The sequence below is a fragment of the Rhagoletis zephyria genome, unplaced genomic scaffold, assembly GCF_001687245.7.
Source record: "Rhagoletis zephyria isolate East Lansing unplaced genomic scaffold, Rhagoletis_zephyria_1.1 Rzeph_scaffold_09477, whole genome shotgun sequence".
NCBI lineage: Eukaryota > Metazoa > Arthropoda > Insecta > Diptera > Tephritidae > Rhagoletis > Rhagoletis zephyria.
Window position 1 is genome coordinate 6822 of NW_016166555.1, and position 17087 is coordinate 23908.

Below are 17087 nucleotides of genomic sequence, written 5' to 3' on the forward strand. Positions count from 1 at the left end.
TACAATTGACTATTCTGAAGTACATTTTACGGTTTCTGAAGTACAATTGACTATTCTGAAATACTTTTTACAGTTTCTGAAGTACAATTGACTATTCTGAAGAAAACTTTACAGTTTCTGAAATACTTTTTACGGTTTCTGAAGTACAATTGACTATCCTGAATTACATTTTACTTTTTCTGAAGTACAATTTACTATTCTGAAGTACATTTTACTATTTCTGAAGTACAAATGACTATTCTGAAGTACATTTGATGATTTCTGAAGTACTCTTGGAAAAGGTGTAGTTATTTTATGTTTTCATAACCCCATCACTCACGAACAGCTCATTGGATGTGTTTATTTTTTTTTTTTGCATTTTACTACATTTGAACATTTGGTATCACACATACTTCTGAGCCGCTTTACAAAGTAAGGTACGTAGAATGTAAAGCAGTCTCTCGGAGTAGTTCGGCGCTAGGACATAACTAGGTAAGACGTCATCCGAGGTGTTCATTTCGTGCTTTACTAGTAGTTGACATTGATCATGTTGATAATTTTTGTACTAAAAGCTGAAAGAAAACGTGGATTACGTCGAAAGGTGCTTACATATTTTCCGAGTGGGATACTGCAGCATTGTTGTATGCAGTAAACAGTAAAAGCTTAGAAGACTAACCAACTATTTGTTAAAACTGTAAAGATTCAAAATATGACCTTTATGATACCTTGCGAACGCCCTTCATATCGTCGATGTTTTTGCAAAACAGCCCATCGACCAGATGCAAAACCGCCTAAATTGCCGTTGTGGAAAAAATGAGATTTGGTTTCCCCGAACTCCAGGCATCGAGATTTATGCATCAATCGTACAATCGTTATAAAAACCAGATTTATAAAATAATAGCTGAGAATATAGCGCCTATCAAGGCACTGCCTGCAAAGAAAAACAGTTTTTTCGCTCTCTTGTTAAATTTGAGTGCCGTAAGATAGGCGGTTTTGCGATATACAACTATACGACAGTATACAAACCCCTAATGAACTCCCTAAAAGAGCTGTACCTTAAAAAAAAACAAAAAACAGTCACTGGTACTGGGTGAACTTATTAAAATACTCCTATTTATTTCTTAATTCTTCTTCTAATTTGGCACTACAATCGTTTGTCGGTTTGTGCAGAGCCCAAAAAGCTTCTCCAATTGCCTCTCTCCTGTGCGTATTTGAGCCAGTTGCTGATCCCGTGTGCAGACAGGTCCTTCCATTTTGTTCGTGGGCGCCCTTGCTTTCGCTGTCCACCCATGGGTGCGGAGTCGAAGGATGTTTTCACCGGAGCGTCGTCATTAATGTGTACAACATGTCCAAGCCATCCTTATCGCTGTATTTTTATGTGCTAATCATGTCTCTGTCGTTAAAAAACTCGTATTCGTCATTCCATCTGCTTCTTTCTTTATTGGCGCTGTAACCGCCTAAGCGATTTTGGCCGAGTCCAAAACAGCACGCCAGTAATTTCTCCTCTGTGCCAACTAACAACAATTGGAAATGCCAAGTGAAGCAAAGTCCTCCACCTGGTCTTTCCAACGCAGAGAAGGCCTCTTCCTCTGTTACCAGCATCGCGGCCCGCGTTAAATACTTTCAGACCAGGAGCGTTTTTTCAACGTTTTCAACGTGGCGGGACCCAAACCCAGCGCACGCGAAATTTTACGATTTTTCACTTTAGCTCGCTCCCAAACGGGTGTTTGATTGCTACCCAGAGGATACGTGTTCTGCGCACGAAACCATCCTCCATCTACTCTTATATATGTATATCCGTCGTATACGCGAACAGGAGACATAGTCCACGTTTCTGTGCCATATAGAAGAACGGGTATGACGAGAGACTTGTAGAGCGTAATTTGTTCTCGTCGAGAGGGGGCTCTACTCTTCAATTGTCTACCGAGCCCAAAGTAGCATCTGTTGGCAATAGCTATTCTTCGTTTGATTTCCAGGCTGACGTTGTTGGTGATGTTTATACTGAATGCCAGGTAGGCAAAGTCCTTCACTCCTTCAAAGTTATAGCTGCCAACAGTGTCCCGCAACGTCTGGATTCTTTATATGTTGCTAGGAGGTACTTTGTCTTGTCTGCATTCACCGCTAGACCAACCTTTTTAGCTTCTTTTTCTAAACTGGAAAATGCTGCGGTTAAGTCCCTTTGTTTCAGACCGACGATGTCGATATTATCTGCATACGCAAGCAACATCGTTCTTTTGCAAGCCGCCAATCTGAATCGCAGCGGCACTACATATTGCAAAATAACGATGTATTTCTTAAAACAGTCTTATTTAATTTTTTCATTTCATGTGTATAGCACAGTAGTGTCCTATTTTAATAAAAATCTGGTTCTATGATTCATTAAAATTTAAAATCTGGAAATAGCAGTTCCACAATCCCAGTTGTGGTGTAGTTCTGCCGTCGCCAAAATAATGTATCTAACTACATAAGAATACGTAGGTCGGTGTTATGCAGACAAACTTTTGTTTGCCAAATTAAATGGCGGCTGCTTAGTTTGCTCGGAGGTGGTTATGTCGAGTTTGGCACAGGGTTGCACGTTCATTATGGTTTTCATGGCTATTGCCAACACGAAATGAGAATTTCAGATGTACATAACGCGCACAATTTAAAATATTTGTATATGACAACACCGAATTTGCTGCAGTTTGACCAAACAAAATTAGTTTGCTGTGAGAGTCGCCAAACTCGCTCTCTCCGAGTTTGCTGCAACAACAATTGCACGCAGTTTGCCAAACAAAATTTCTGCATAACACCAACCTTAGTTGGTGAGAAGCAGTGCGCTCAGACGTGTTTTTGTTCGCTCCGTTTTAATTATCTTTTTGACTATGCTATCGCAAAACAATATCTGCTCGCATTGCAGCAGGTTTATTAATATCGGATCTGCTGTATCGTGTACATTTTGCCAATCAAAATATCATAAAACTTGTGCAAAATTAGAATTTCTTGATTCTTCTGATATTTTAATCAAATGCAATAACATTGTTTTTATCTGCAATAACTGCTTGAAAGTATCAGTAAATCTCATTACTATGATCTCTCTCTTATCCAAAGAGCTAATTTTGTTGAAGTGCAAATTCGCTGAGCTTTCGCGCAGTAACAGTTGTCAAACGATTCCAGCTAATGCTGTCAGCCCAAATACGTGTTCGCGTGAGAGTAAGCGACAATCAACTGCCAAGTCTACCAATAGTGCCTACAATCTTCGTTCTCAAAAAAAAATATTACTTATAACACGAATGACATTGCTTCGCCTGGCCGTTTGCATACTGAACCTTTGGGTAACCAGACCTGCCCAGCTAATGATGTTGTTGCTGCCGCTGTTGATGCTCCCTCTGGTGATATGTCTTCTGCTACCGCTCTTGCTCCGAATGTGATTGTTGATTTTGATACTGGTACTCTTGCTTCAATAGCTGATGTTGATACTGGTACTCTTTCGGATGGTGCTCTCTCTTTGCCATCCACGTCTGCTCAATCTGCTGCTGCTCTCGTCTCAAATGGTGATGCCGCTGACGATCAAATTATTTCTGGTTCTGCTTTAAATAATCAACTGATGCTGACGGCGCTTATGCTCCCCCACCCGAACTCTCTAAGTGGACTACAGTGGAAAATAAAAATAAAAAAACTTAAGCCCAAGAAATTTGTTGTTGGGCGTAATGTGTCAACTGAGCTTGATGTAGTTGTTAAGAAGAAGTGGCTGCACATCTCGGCATTTAAATTTACTGTTAAAGTCGAAAATGTTATATGTAGAAATTGATAATATTAAATCACAACCTTTCGTAGCCACCTCCGGTGTCCCTCAGGGCAGTATCTTAGAACCGCTATTGTTTGATATTGGGAGCTGCTTTCGTTGTCCGTTTCATGTGAAAACTGCCAAATCTAATTACTTAAATTTGGCCCCTATTATAAGGGCCCTTACTGAGCTTAATAGTATATTTAGTAGCCTAGATTTAGATTTCGCCCTTCCTAGATCCTTATTTTTATCAAAGCTTGAATCCAATTATCTCTAATTCTTAAGCTGATGTTGTACCTCTAGTCTGTAAGGTTTGTAACCATAGACTTAATAAAGAAGTGAAATGAAATGATTCATTAAAATTTAAGATCTGCTCTAAACTTGTAGTATTGTTTTAACTAGGCGTTTTATCTTAGGTTTACGGGCAAATTTTTTGTTGGTTGCGCGTCATGAAATCGTTTAAAACTATTTAACTTCGCCAAAAAAGCAAATCATCATCATTTTCAGTTAATATTTCATTATTTTTATTTTTTAGCCAAAACCACAAATATTTCGTGAAGACATCGAAGCGCAGGAAGTGCCCGTTCATCAGTCTTCTTCGCATATTGAACCACATTCGCATCAGTTGCAACAGCAGCGCCCACCACGTCCTGAAGGCCGCACTTTGCAGCAACAACAACAACGAGAGGAATACGTAGAGCTACAAAAGCGCGAAAGCGACATTTAAAACCAATTAACAATAGACATTTAAAGCACTTTTGCAAAAGAAAAAAAAAGAATGGCATTTATCTTGCTTTATCCAGCCGTAGCTGCTCTTGCTCTCTTCATTATCGGTGTTATTATTGTAATTTTACGATTTGGACCACGTCTTTGTGGTTTGCGTCATCATGCGCTTCCCGATAATCACGAATGGGACGGAAAGAGCTATGAGCATGAGATCAGCTACGCCTAGGTAAGGTTCCTTCATACTGAACTCGTTATTGTCATGACTCAAATATGTGGAAACTTCTGCTGTGTATTTTTTCAAGTGAATCAAGGCAATGGATGGTCGGTGTGAAAAGTTTTGATGTCATTAAAAATAATTGCTAACTCGAATACTACTTCTATAAAAAACTGCACAATTAATCTAGCAACTAAATTCCGCGATAAGAGGAATCACATTAAGAATTAGTACAAACTTACGGCAACATATCGTAATTTTTAAAAGTGTCTTTTTAAAAACAAATTTATACTTTTATACGCATGCATAGTAAGTTCACATTACAATTTTAGGTTAAATTGAAACTCAAACTATTCCGTCCGAGTAGTATTTAAAAAATCAGGAGCACTATTTACAATGCTCAAATAACCAATAGTTTGTAAACAGTTTTATAAACGCATGTTTTACGCAATGAAAACATTTTCTAATAAATGATACAAATTTACTCAGTGATTTTTTTTAAATTATTTCCAATGACGAGAGTGACAATCAAATATTTTATAAATTATCCAGTGACTTATGGTGTTTTCGTGTCTACCAAAAAATGTTGCTTTTTGATGGCCACTTTTTTTTGTGTTCGATTCTAAAACAAAGGCAAACGGGGAGAAATTTTGTGATGTAATGTGGAACGATTTTCCGTCATCGCTTGTCAAATTTGGTTTGGAGACAAACCGGTTTCGGCGTTGTGCCATCTTTAGTGTCATTTTTCGAATTAATCAAAAAAGAGGGTTACCAGACGTACTGCTTTTGGGAGTAAACGTACTCCTTTTTATTGCAATGTACTCCCTTGTACTAAAAAAAAAAATATATCTGGAAATGTACTCCTTTATTAGCTTTGTACTTCTTTTGTACTCCTTTTTCCAGCTATTAATATTTTGTCATATAATATCTGTTGCACAGTTTTTTTTTATAGATTTTGCTAAAGAGTAGTTTATTGTTAATTATCCACAGATTTTACTTCAATTTTATTAATTTGTTTTTAAATTTTAACCTTCATTTGGGTTTACCGGCGGTAAACACTTTGTGAGAAAAGCGCAAGTCTTCGTCGGTTACTTTATTACATATCTTCTGTAACCATAGGCTTTTTTCCTCCATTTGGGTCCTTTATACTCCGTCTTTTGTCCAACATAAGGCCCCATACTCAGCAATCGAAAAGACTCGAAACTGGTGACTAGGAGGGCATTCATTCGACCAAACCTATACAGGTTTTTTTTTTTAAAATTTTTTTTTATACAAAATCTAAGAAAAAATACACCTGAAAAAGAGGTTCGTGCCGCATGTACTTATCTCCCAAAGCTGGCAAATGCAAGTCAGGATTAAAATTTTAAAACCAATTAATAAAATTAAAGTAAAATATTTACAAAGTTAAATTAAAAAAAAAACACAAAATCTATAAAGAACCCTTTTATTTTTCAAAAAACCTGTGCGACTGTTATTATTGTACGCACTGTACTTTGCCATTTATATGGTGCAGACACTACTTAGTAAGCAAAGTTAAGTGTGACAGTGAAAAGGTGTAAGCATGGCCTTAGGGGCAGGGCGCTCGGGTATAAAAATCAGAAAAAAATTAAATTAATTATAAGGAAGAGTCTGGAATTCTTTTGTAGTTTTTATTTTATTAGTTGGGGAAACTTTCCTATAGGGCGGTCATTGAGAACCGAATTCTACGCAAAAATACTGTGGACGCAAGTGAAAATTGTGACTTTTGGCAATTTTTCCAAGGGGTCCCTGGGGACCCATAGGGGCTCTAGGTGGTCGGGAGTAACATGTTTGACAATGGTGGTTCATGCCCTCTCCAAAAAGGTCGGAAAAGATACCACGTCCACTCCCCCTTCGATGACCATCTCTTTAACAACCGTCCCTATTGGAAAGCCAACCCATATAGCTATTTATTTTTCACATTTATTGTGGCTTTGAAAAAGATTTCAAAGATATCTTTGTTTGTTTGTACCTAATTAATGGTAATTTGTAACAATAAATTACACAAAAAATTAAAAAAAAAAATTGTACTCCTTTTTTATGTCATGTCCTGCTTTTTTTCTATCGAAAATATAAATGTACTCCTTTCTCCGTTTCAAAATCTGGCAACCCTAGGATGTACACACAGAACTGAAACTACTGGTTGAACGAAAGAATATAATCCGCTGAGACGTACCTAACAGACAGACAAACAGAAACTATTCAGAACGAAAAATGACACTGAAGATGGCACAACGCCGAAACCGGTTTGTCTCCAAACCAAATTTGACAAGGGATGACGGAAAATCGTTCCACATTACATCACACTCCTACCCTGTCGGAAACACCAACAACGAAACTGAGAAGAAAATTTTGTGTATGCATATCATAATGGTAACCCAGGCCGTGCCCTGAAAAACTGGACCTAAAAGTAAGTTACTCTCTCACAAGTGTCAAAAATTTGTCTAAACGTGCTAAAAATGCCCATAATGTGATTATGTGTATTTATCTTATACGGCGAAGAAAATTAGCAAATCCCTAAATTTTTTGGAACTTTAGTGGTATTTTTAATTTTTGTGTTTTATAAAATTTGCTTTCAGATGTAAACAAACAACAGCTCTTATGGCAATTTGAATTTGCACATTTGTACCGGGAAAAAAAGTCCGGGCTGTTTCGGGCTCTCTATTACCCATTTTTCTAGCGTGAAGAACTTTGTGGACTCTTTTGGGCACCCGCGGGCTCGTGTGGATCAAACCTAATGATGGTGTCAAAAATAAACGTCAAATTAAGAGTCGCTATACACGGTTGCAGTTTCTTTAATAACTACACGTTTGCATGGCAATTACGTTGTGTTTTAAATCCGTAACACCGTAATGAGAGATTAGTTATTATTACAAGTTTGAATTTTATTCTCAATAGAAATGTTCTAAAAAAAAATAGTTTTTTGATTTTGAATTCCCCAGAAATTGAAAGCCATTACCCGATTCCTCCGAGAAAATCAAATTCCATCAAAATCGGGGAATTGTCCCCGGTTGGCATCACTGGGAACAACACCGACACCGGTTTGTCTCCAAATCAAATTTGCTGTTTATTCACAGCAATTTTCGAATAAAAATGGTATGTCCTATGTTGTTATACATATAGTTAAATTAGTTTATTTTCTCAACTGTTTTTCTTACTTGCAAATTGTTGGAAGTAGGGATGTGCCGGGTGGGTATCAGGTAGATATTCGGAACCCGGCTTATCCGGCCGTTTTTCTGTTATCCGACTATCCGGCCGGATACTGGCTAAATTCTGAAAATTTTCTGCTTTCGATTATAGAAGATTCAATTTAAAAATCTAGTTCAGAATTTGTTTTTTTTTTTTAAATTGTAATTAAATTTAATATTATGTATATAATTAACCATTATAGCTAAAAATGTATATATTTTTCATTATGAAAAGAAGCATTTCCTCATTATCGGCCAACACCTATTTCTATTTTCAACATTAATGCCAGCCGATGCACTAAAAAGTCTTTTTGAGTTTACTGAGGAAGGTGGCGTGCAGAGATAATTCATTGCCAGAGTAAGCAAATTTGGAAATTCTTTGCGACTATGCTTCCACCAAATTAAAGGATCTTCTTGACTGAGTAAATATTTCTCCATTTCTAGATAGATGAGTAGGGGTAAGCACTGCGACCAATAGGTCTATTGTGCCCGGAGCACCATTTCTAAATTCCTACCTTTTTTCTTGTACGGTCGCTGCTTTGTCTATCCATCGTTTGGCTATCAACATCACTAAAAAACTGGAATCAGCATCAGAGCCGTTGGTGATTTCCCCAAAGCATTGCAAAATATCCTGGTGAGCTTGTTCTTCAATAGAAACTTTCTCAATTGTTGCAAGCATCAATTTTGATGGTAGTGTAGTGGTAAGCAGTGCGCGCTTCCACTCCTCAGCACCTGGGTTCAAGCCCTGGTCAAAGCACCATCGCAAAAAATTTAGAAAAAAAGGTTTTTTCAATTTTGAATAAATTACCTTTAATATTTACTGATTTATCAAAGATTTCGTATTTCTCCAAATGACCGTTATATGAGATGTGGGCGTGGTTATTGTCCGATTTTAAAAATTTTGTATGCTATAGCAAGGGTAACAACCGTGCCAAGTTTGGAAAAAATTGGTGCAGCGGTTACCAAGATATACGCATGTAACCTGAAGTGGGCGTGGCTACGCCCATTTTCCAAAAATTTATAATATTCTTATTTTTCGTCTAAAAATTGTTGTAAAAATAAATTTTGTGAATAATATTCAGCAGTTACTAAAATATAGCTATTTTCGTATTTCTGAAAATTACCGTTACCGAATTAAGTGCACGTACCAAGTTTCGTTAAGATATCTCAATTTTTACTCAAGTTATCGTGTGCACAGACGGACGGACGGACAGACAGTCGCCGCTTAATTGATTTCTCTTTTCATTCTGATCATTTATGTATTCATTTGTCTATATCTATCTCGATTCGTTTTGCCTGTTACAAACAACCGTTATGTGAACAAAGTTATAATACCCTTGTGCGCAAGTGCGCTGGGATATAAAAATGCCGAAGCTAACCTTTTTGTAACTATATCGACAAAGTTGTTGGTCCATTGCTCCAACACCAACTTTGTATTTGTTGTAAGAGTTATAGCCTTTGGTTTCTTTTATCATCACTTCTTCTCTTATCACCAATTTCTTCAGGAATATGGGAGGCATAATGAAGTATTGGCATTCTGGTGGAAGACACCTTTTATTTCAGAGACATGTTCCAACGAACCCAAGCCCAAAATTCATCAAACGTTCACAGCCGTTGACGGATACAAAAAAAGGTTAGGTTAGGTTATATTGGTTCCACGAGTCGGAGGAGAAGCTCGGCCAAACGCCAATCTAAAAAAAAAAAAAATAGCTCGGAACACTTTGAAAACGACGATTCACGGGCCACAGCTGTCAAATTATTTAAATACGTACTCCTACATGTGCAGATAATCTAGGGTTGCCAGACCTAAAATGCTGAAAGAGGTACAGATATGAACAAATTGGGGTACAACTAATAAAGAAAAAGCGGTATTTTTCGAGGGACAAATAAAGCTAAATGTATTCAACAAAAAATTGATTTATTCGCTTATGGAACAATAAAACGGTTCATAAATAAAAATTCACTATCATTAAAACAAAACAAATTACACTGGCGATCGAAACTGAGTACATGGTGATTTTATTTGAAATATTTACAATAGTAGTATTCACCAAATTGAGCAAGTGGCTTGGAACTATGGCAAAAGAGCAGATGTGCTCAAGCAACGACTGTTCACAACACTGCCAGGCCACTTGCCGACTTTGGTGAATACCACTAATGTTTTTCAAGCTAATTTTTTTGGTTATTTTTTTTTATAAAAATATGTTTCATGCTTTAGCCAAAACCGTAAAATTAATTCAAACTTTCAAACTTAATACAAACTCTAGAAAAATGCAACAAATTTCCATCAAAATTTTGGAATTTTCATCTGAACTCTTGAATATGCGGTTACATGGCTCATGAAATTTTAGTAAAATAAGTGTATTGTATTAAATTTGCAAGTTTGTTTGTTTTGGGCGAGCCTAAGATATTGACCAAAAATTGTAATCTTTCACACAGATTGTTTTGAAAGCATAACGCACCATATTTTTATTATTACCGATCAAAATTCTAAAAAAGCGGATTTCCGGCCCACGCTAATGTATATGGTTTTGCTTAAAGCATGAAAAACATTTTTATAAAAAAATAACGAACACATTAACTTGAAAAACATAATAGTTATTGGAAAAAGTCAGTGTATGTATACATAAAAAATATACACATAGATATGTATAGCTGTGGTCATAAGCACTAACCGCCTAAGTCGACCTAAAAGTATTGAGTTATATATGTTATCGTATTCTGGAACTACTATTCCATGTGTATGTGAAATGCCCATCTCACCAGCTAGGCTATTAAAAAGTCATGGACGAACATATTTTGGGTTCCCTATAAGGTTAACATTACAATCCAAATGTTGAAAACGTTTGATCTCGAATTCATGTTTTTCGACTTAGGCGGTTATTGCTTACGACCACAGATATATGTATACATATTCAGCCTTAAATATGGCATAAGAACATTTTCGAATAAAAACTGTGAAAGTTGAACAATGCAAACATGCTTTAAGCGAAAAGTGAACGGTCTCGGGCGAAAATGGGGTACCTGCGCAACCTTCCCCAGCAAGAGGGACAAAAAGTGAAAATGGGGTATGTCCGTCCCCCCAATGGGGTACGTCTGGCAACCCTAAAGATAATCATATCGCTATCGAGAAGCGTTTATATTTAGAATAGAGATAAAAAATTAATGTCCTGTAGCCTGGTAAGGTCGTTTTCAAAGTGTTCCAAAAGCAAATGTGCTTGTTTTTTTTTAATTTTTGTAATATATATTTTTTTTTTAAATGTAAGTCTTATTCAAGTACAATAATTTAAAATTACTTAATTTGCTTGTAGACGAAATAAGTTGGGCTTCTTGATGGTTTGTTAACGGTATGTTTAATGACCCGTTGATGATTGAACAGGTATGTACGTAGATGTGTCGATAATTTTGAAAAACAATTTATGGATACTTTCATGATATCGCTATAATTGATGAAATTCCTTAATTATAGAGAAAAATGGAACGTGCAAAATACATAAATATTTGATCGCAAAAAAAATTTAACAATACCAAAAATAAAATTTTAACTTAGTAAAAATTCGTTCCATTGCATTTACATAATTTAAATCAATGCTAGGAGGAATCCTCAATTTAACACCGCGTTCATAAGAAGCCTGTATAGCAATACAATGAAATAATACAATTATATTTAATATGAATTGAACAAAAACGATTAATAGAAAATATCAAGTCTCTGTTAATTTGCCAAACAGTTCAATGAGCAAAAAATTGTCGGTTTTTGAATAGCGAGCTGCTGGAGTGGCGCGCTACTCATCCCGCCGCTTTAGGCCGTCACAAACAATCTTGTACTACCACTTAACAGTTTATACGCGCACTTTTTGTATTTTTTGTGTTTACTTGTCCGCATGTTTTCGCTCCAACTTCCCATTTTCATTTACTTGTTTGTTGTTGGTTTCAACTTCAACACCCGTTTAATTTTGTATTTTCTTTTCTTTCTTTTTTTTTGTAAAAATAGACAATATACTCCGCCATTCCTTTTTGTACAATAACAACAAAACATCTTATTAGTATTCAATAGATAGCGCCAAACACCATTTCAAAAATGACTTGCTCCCGTTCTTATTCGCTTGTGTTTTCCGGTTCATTAAAGACTTTTAAAAAGCTCTTTGTTTACATTTCAATTTCTTTCGTTTTATATTTTTCTATGTTTCCACATTAAAATCTTTTTAGCTTAATAATTATGTATGTCTCAGTGATCGATAAATATATGTATGTATATGTAGTACGGAATATGGGAGAGGAAATACATATGTATGTATATGATCGATGGTTCGACGGATTTCATTTGTGGATAAAAAGCGTGGCTACTTCTGGTTTACAAATATGCTCGTTCGTGCTTAATTTCCCCTCATAACAGACGGCGGTTTTAACATGTAACAGCACTTTCAGTTACAACAATTTTTAATATTACTGTTAATGTAAACAAGTATATTTGCTATTTATGCCAATGGTGGAGTTTGTTGGAGGTGCCTTAGGTGATGGCACTGACAGCGCAGGTGCCAGCAGTGTATGGAAATTATTATGTTGGAGTTACCATTAGCTCGGAAAATGCATTTTCAAGACAATTCTTGAGTTCGGCATACGTAACGATCAAGACAGATTGTTCGTCGCGGGACATCAACTGAACCTGCAAACAATTGATGGTGATAACAATTATTATATTATTATTATTATTATTATTCATAAAAGTAAAAAACTACTCGTTCTAATGCGCCGGCATCCAATTTATTTAAACAGAGTACGATATGTGCGTGATCCAGCCAAGGACGACCATCTTCTGTGACGGAATGAAACAAATAATCACGAAACAATTTCAGCATGTATCTATCACCAGTTTCTGACCAAGTGCAATCCATATTAAAACTAAAATAGAAATTTAAATTTATCAGAAATGGAAATTACATATTGTTACTTTCCATTAGTGTTGTAAATTTGTAAAAAACACACGGCCACATAACCGAAGTGAAACTTCTTTCGATTTATTTCTTTTTCGTTTCAAACTACTGAAACCTAGCCTTAATTTAAATCTTAGATCTAATTCCTATTTTAATACTAACCTTAGCCATAATACTAATCTTCATTTAATCCTAACCTTAACCCTTCACCTTAATCTAAATCTTAACCTTAATTTTAAGCGTAATATTATTCTTGATTCATGCTAATATCAACCTAAATTGTATATAATCTAAACTTGAATTCTAATCTTTATGTTGATTGTAACTACAATCTTAATCTAATTCTAATCTTAATTGTTCTCCTTAACCGCGAGTGAGCACGTTTCGATAACTTACTGTCAATGTTAATATAGGCGACAAGACAGGGAGAGGAGAGGGATGCACTTCCGTTGCAGCGCAAGGTTCAGTTTTTCGGGACGATTTTTTTTTTTTAACTCACTACCGCCGCTAAAGAAGTTTCACTTCGACATAACAAAAAATGTCAAGAAATGGTTAATGGTTAATTCATGTACGTACTCAGGTCTTTCATTTATGCAGTTTAATTTCACCAAAATTCTATATAAGCGGCCATTCTCCATCTCTTTAGCTAATTCGTCTTCCTGCATGTCGCAGAGGCTTTGTAATGCGTCCATTTGTGTGTAGAAACGTGCACCAATCATTGGCATAAGATCTGTTACTGAGCGTCGTTGCGTCGTCGAAAATAGATAGCTGTGTAATTAAGTAATTAAGTCAGAAACTTAATACGCTTAATTGGTCGGCTTTGTAACTTACACGATGAAATTACGCAAGTCATTGGAGTAGTGACGTGATACCATTTCAATGCTGCTTTGGACATTTTCTCTCTGCACCGATTGTAAACATCGACAAGCTAAAGCCAATACCAGCCGACCCAACGCAGTCAAATCATCCTGCAAATACAACATTTAATATTCGAGTTCATAATGTGTCATTGTTGGACACGTATTGTCGCAAAGCCACTTTAGCATTGAATGAATGGCTCCCTTACTTGCTGATGCATGCTAGCCACCGCTAGAGGATTCGCTGCATTGGGATCGAATTGTGCAATGTCGCTTGTGCCACAAAAACTCAGACGCATCCGCTTGCCGGTCACCAGTACTTTCGTTGGATCCAAGACCCTTTCGGAATTGCGAATTTCAAATTTCTAATTAAAAACAAACAAAATAAAATACTTCTTATCATCAACTCACTTGCAGGCGAGTCCTGCTTGATGGATTGCACGTAAACCAGCGGTCAATTGCATGATAATTGACCAAATAGTTGCTTCGGGTAGCAATGGTCCGTTATTGTTGCGTTGCAAGTTGCTCTTGTGGCTGCAAGAGAGGCAAATCGGTGTTATTCCTATATGTAAATATGTACAGTATTGGACATATCTATAGCACGCCCATTTCAAAGTGATATTTTATGTTTAATATTTTTATTGAGCTTTGTACCACGATTGTTACGATTGTGATATTGTTTGCCACTTTTGTGTAATCATTTATTTTTAAGAATTTTCAATTAAAATTCAGTTCATTCTATAACAAACCTCATATGAACCCAATTTTAAAACTTTTTAAAAGACTACAAAAAAATTCAACAAATTTTCACCTAACAGGTCTATTCTGCACGTTACTGAAGATTTTGTAACCGGAAAATTTTATTACCAAAAAATGTTACCAGTTCTTCTCACCGCGATTCTAGGTAGGTTGGTAATGCAGTTTAAAATATTCTGCAATTCAGCTACGAAGATTAGTGGAAATTCTGCCATTGCATATTTCACGGGGCAATATTTTGTTGCCAGCTTATGAGTTGGTAAAAAAAGTTACTGGTCACAAGAGTACACAGAATGCGAAAAAGGTTTAAAAGTTGACGGGAACTTTATTTACCGGTTACGAAATTTTTATTACCCGCGCAGAATTGACCTGTAAATTTCAACCTTTTTTTTTCAGAAGTGCTGGATTTTTTTTTTCAGTCTGAAAACGTGCAAGAGACAAGTGGATGAAAATTGCCGTTGATTTTTGATATGAAAGCAAATGCGATAAAAAACATTCAAAAAATCAACGGTAATTTTTAGCCATTTGCCATAACTTGCACATTATAAGACTAAAATTAAATGGGCTATAAAACTGTGTACTCGGAAAAATGGGGTGCTATAGATAAGTCCAATACTGTACGGACATACGCAAGCATGCGATCCCTTGATTGGGCCCGAATTTTGCACAAAACCTAATGCTATATTAATACTGAATTTTTTCCTAAATGTTATGGACGCGAAAAAATTGATAAAAAAAAGCCAGCTGGGTCAACAAAATTCCTCAGACTATGCTCATATTACAACCCAAATTTGTTGCACAAAAATTAATAAAAAATAAAGAAGTCTTTAACTGCGTTATAAATCGAAATTTATATGAAAATGTCACTTTATAACTAAAGCTCTTTAAATCTATTTTATTTTTTATGAATAAAATCATGCTCACACTATCGTAGTTTACGATTCATTCGTAAATCAGGTTGAAATCAACGTAAATTATTTAGTTTCGTTCAAATTACTTCACATAAATCAAGTGCGTTCACATTTGCTTTAACGATTTCTATAGATATACATATATGTGTTAGCCTTGCAGCGCAACATGCTTTCAGAGTAATCTGAATAATAGAGAAACCTTAAAGAAATCATTATTTTCCTATCCGATTTTTCTAAAATTAAATGTACATATGTACTGTGCACACTTCCGATTCTTTTACGAAATTTCGGGGAAAAAAATCGGTAAAGAAATGATAATAATGCTGGCATGTGAAGAGTTTTTAAAGAATTTTAAGAAACTGTACAGAGATTTCTTTACGAGTTCGTGTCAACCAATTTAAATGATTTTCTTTGACGTTTCTTAAAGAAATGCGATTCTATTTCGCTAAGATTTTGGGAACATGGTTTGCAGAGAGGTTAGTTAACACGTGTGGGCATGGCTGCGTGGTTTGTACTTGATTTTACAATAAATGGCGGCATACCTTAGGCACTATTTTTATAAATTTCCTCAACAGTGGCACCTAAAATAAAAGACATACATAAATATGACACGTAAATAAAAGCCATTTAAGATAGTTTTAATGAAATTAATTTTTTGTTAAAAATTGTGAAACTCGGAACTAGAGTGTAAAATAAAATTACTCTCACAGAAAACACAAAAACGCAATTCGTGGCTGGAATATGCAGACAAATCAGCTGACTCACGTGATATTGTTGGTCTTATTCAAGATACAAGAAATTAGTCTGTTCCTTTGAACTTCGGGACTAAAACCTGTGGAACTGTCAAACTACAATTTTACAATTTTACAGATGCAGAAGTGCACGGCAACGCAAAAAGCACTATTTCCTGTAAAAACGTCAGTCGGTTTGTTTACATGTCATTTGTACAACACTGATTTGGCTGAAATATCACTAACTAATTATTAAAATCTATACATATTCAAATATTTCGTTTTTTACTTCCATTTTTCTACAAATATAAGGTTTTTTGCTTACACCGCTTTCTATTTTTGTTTGGACATGCAAATCAGCTGATCGTTTGACATTTACAGGAAAAAGAAGTCCGGACTAAATCCTGTAACTTCTGGCTAGGAACAGTTGCTCAGTTACTCTCTCAAAAGTGTTCCCACTTACAGGTTTTATGTCGATAGGAACGACTTCCTGTAAGTTCTGACTAAATGCTGTAAACCGGACTGCTATTGGAACAGACTAATTAATGACCCACTTTTATTCAAATGTGAATTTAAAAGTTGTATGGATGTACATATGTAATATATATTAGGGTGTTGGATTATTCGACATTTTCTCAAAACCGGGTTTCGAGTTATTCGAAAAAAGGCAATTTGGTAAAACCAGTTCTTAATTTTCAAATTCAGAAAAAAACCGGTTAGACTGTGTATTTGCCTTTCATTTTTCGCGTTTAGATAACGCTTACAGTTAGTCAAAAATTGAAAGCCAAAAATGGAAATTAAACAATAAATATTTAAAAGTTCTGGGATCAACGGATTTTTTCCTTAGTTGCTAAAAGCCTGAACCTTGTCTTTTTAAATGTAATTTCTAATATATATATATAATGCTTTTTATTAAATCATTTCGGGAACCAAATCTGGAATCAGATGTGCTAGAGTATAAATACATTTTTTATAGCTTTTCGCTACAGTGCCACAGAAGATGTGTT

At 35.7% G+C, this 17087-nt stretch overlaps 3 protein-coding genes across 5 annotated transcripts in view; 2 read left to right on the forward strand and 1 right to left on the reverse strand.

Annotated features, from left to right (window-relative positions):
* wrm1 (wurmchen 1 transmembrane protein) overlaps nucleotides 1-5169 on the forward strand; it is a 9796-nt gene extending 4627 nt beyond the window's left edge. For all 3 annotated transcript variants that reach the window (XM_017631961.1, XM_017631960.1, XM_017631959.1), the window contains exon 4: nucleotides 4281-5169. In XM_017631961.1, the coding sequence (XP_017487450.1) occupies nucleotides 4281-4472 (192 nt within the window). In that variant the 3' untranslated portion in view covers nucleotides 4473-5169. The remainder of the gene's footprint in view (nucleotides 1-4280) is intronic.
* wrm2 (wurmchen 2 transmembrane micropeptide) lies at nucleotides 4485-5169 on the forward strand. Its single transcript, XM_017631962.1, has one exon. The coding sequence runs from the start codon at nucleotides 4524-4526 to the stop codon at nucleotides 4695-4697; it is 174 nt and encodes a 57-aa protein (XP_017487451.1). The 5' UTR covers nucleotides 4485-4523; the 3' UTR covers nucleotides 4698-5169.
* Nucleotides 5170-11826: 6657 nt separating this feature from the next.
* On the reverse strand, nucleotides 11827-14303 carry LOC108375816 (PAB-dependent poly(A)-specific ribonuclease subunit PAN3-like; the record flags this gene model as incomplete). Its single annotated transcript, XM_017631963.1, has 6 exons — nucleotides 11827-12557; nucleotides 12631-12793; nucleotides 13402-13593; nucleotides 13657-13793; nucleotides 13892-14021; nucleotides 14094-14303. Coding segments are annotated over 6 exons (940 nt in total), but the record flags the coding sequence as incomplete, so codon positions are not given.
* Nucleotides 14304-17087: the final 2784 nt, after the last annotated feature.

Coding starts and splice junctions, on each gene's coding strand:
- wrm2 (XM_017631962.1), top strand. CDS start 4,524: ATGGCATTTATCTTGCTTTATCCAGCCGTAGCTGCTCTTGCTCTCTTC.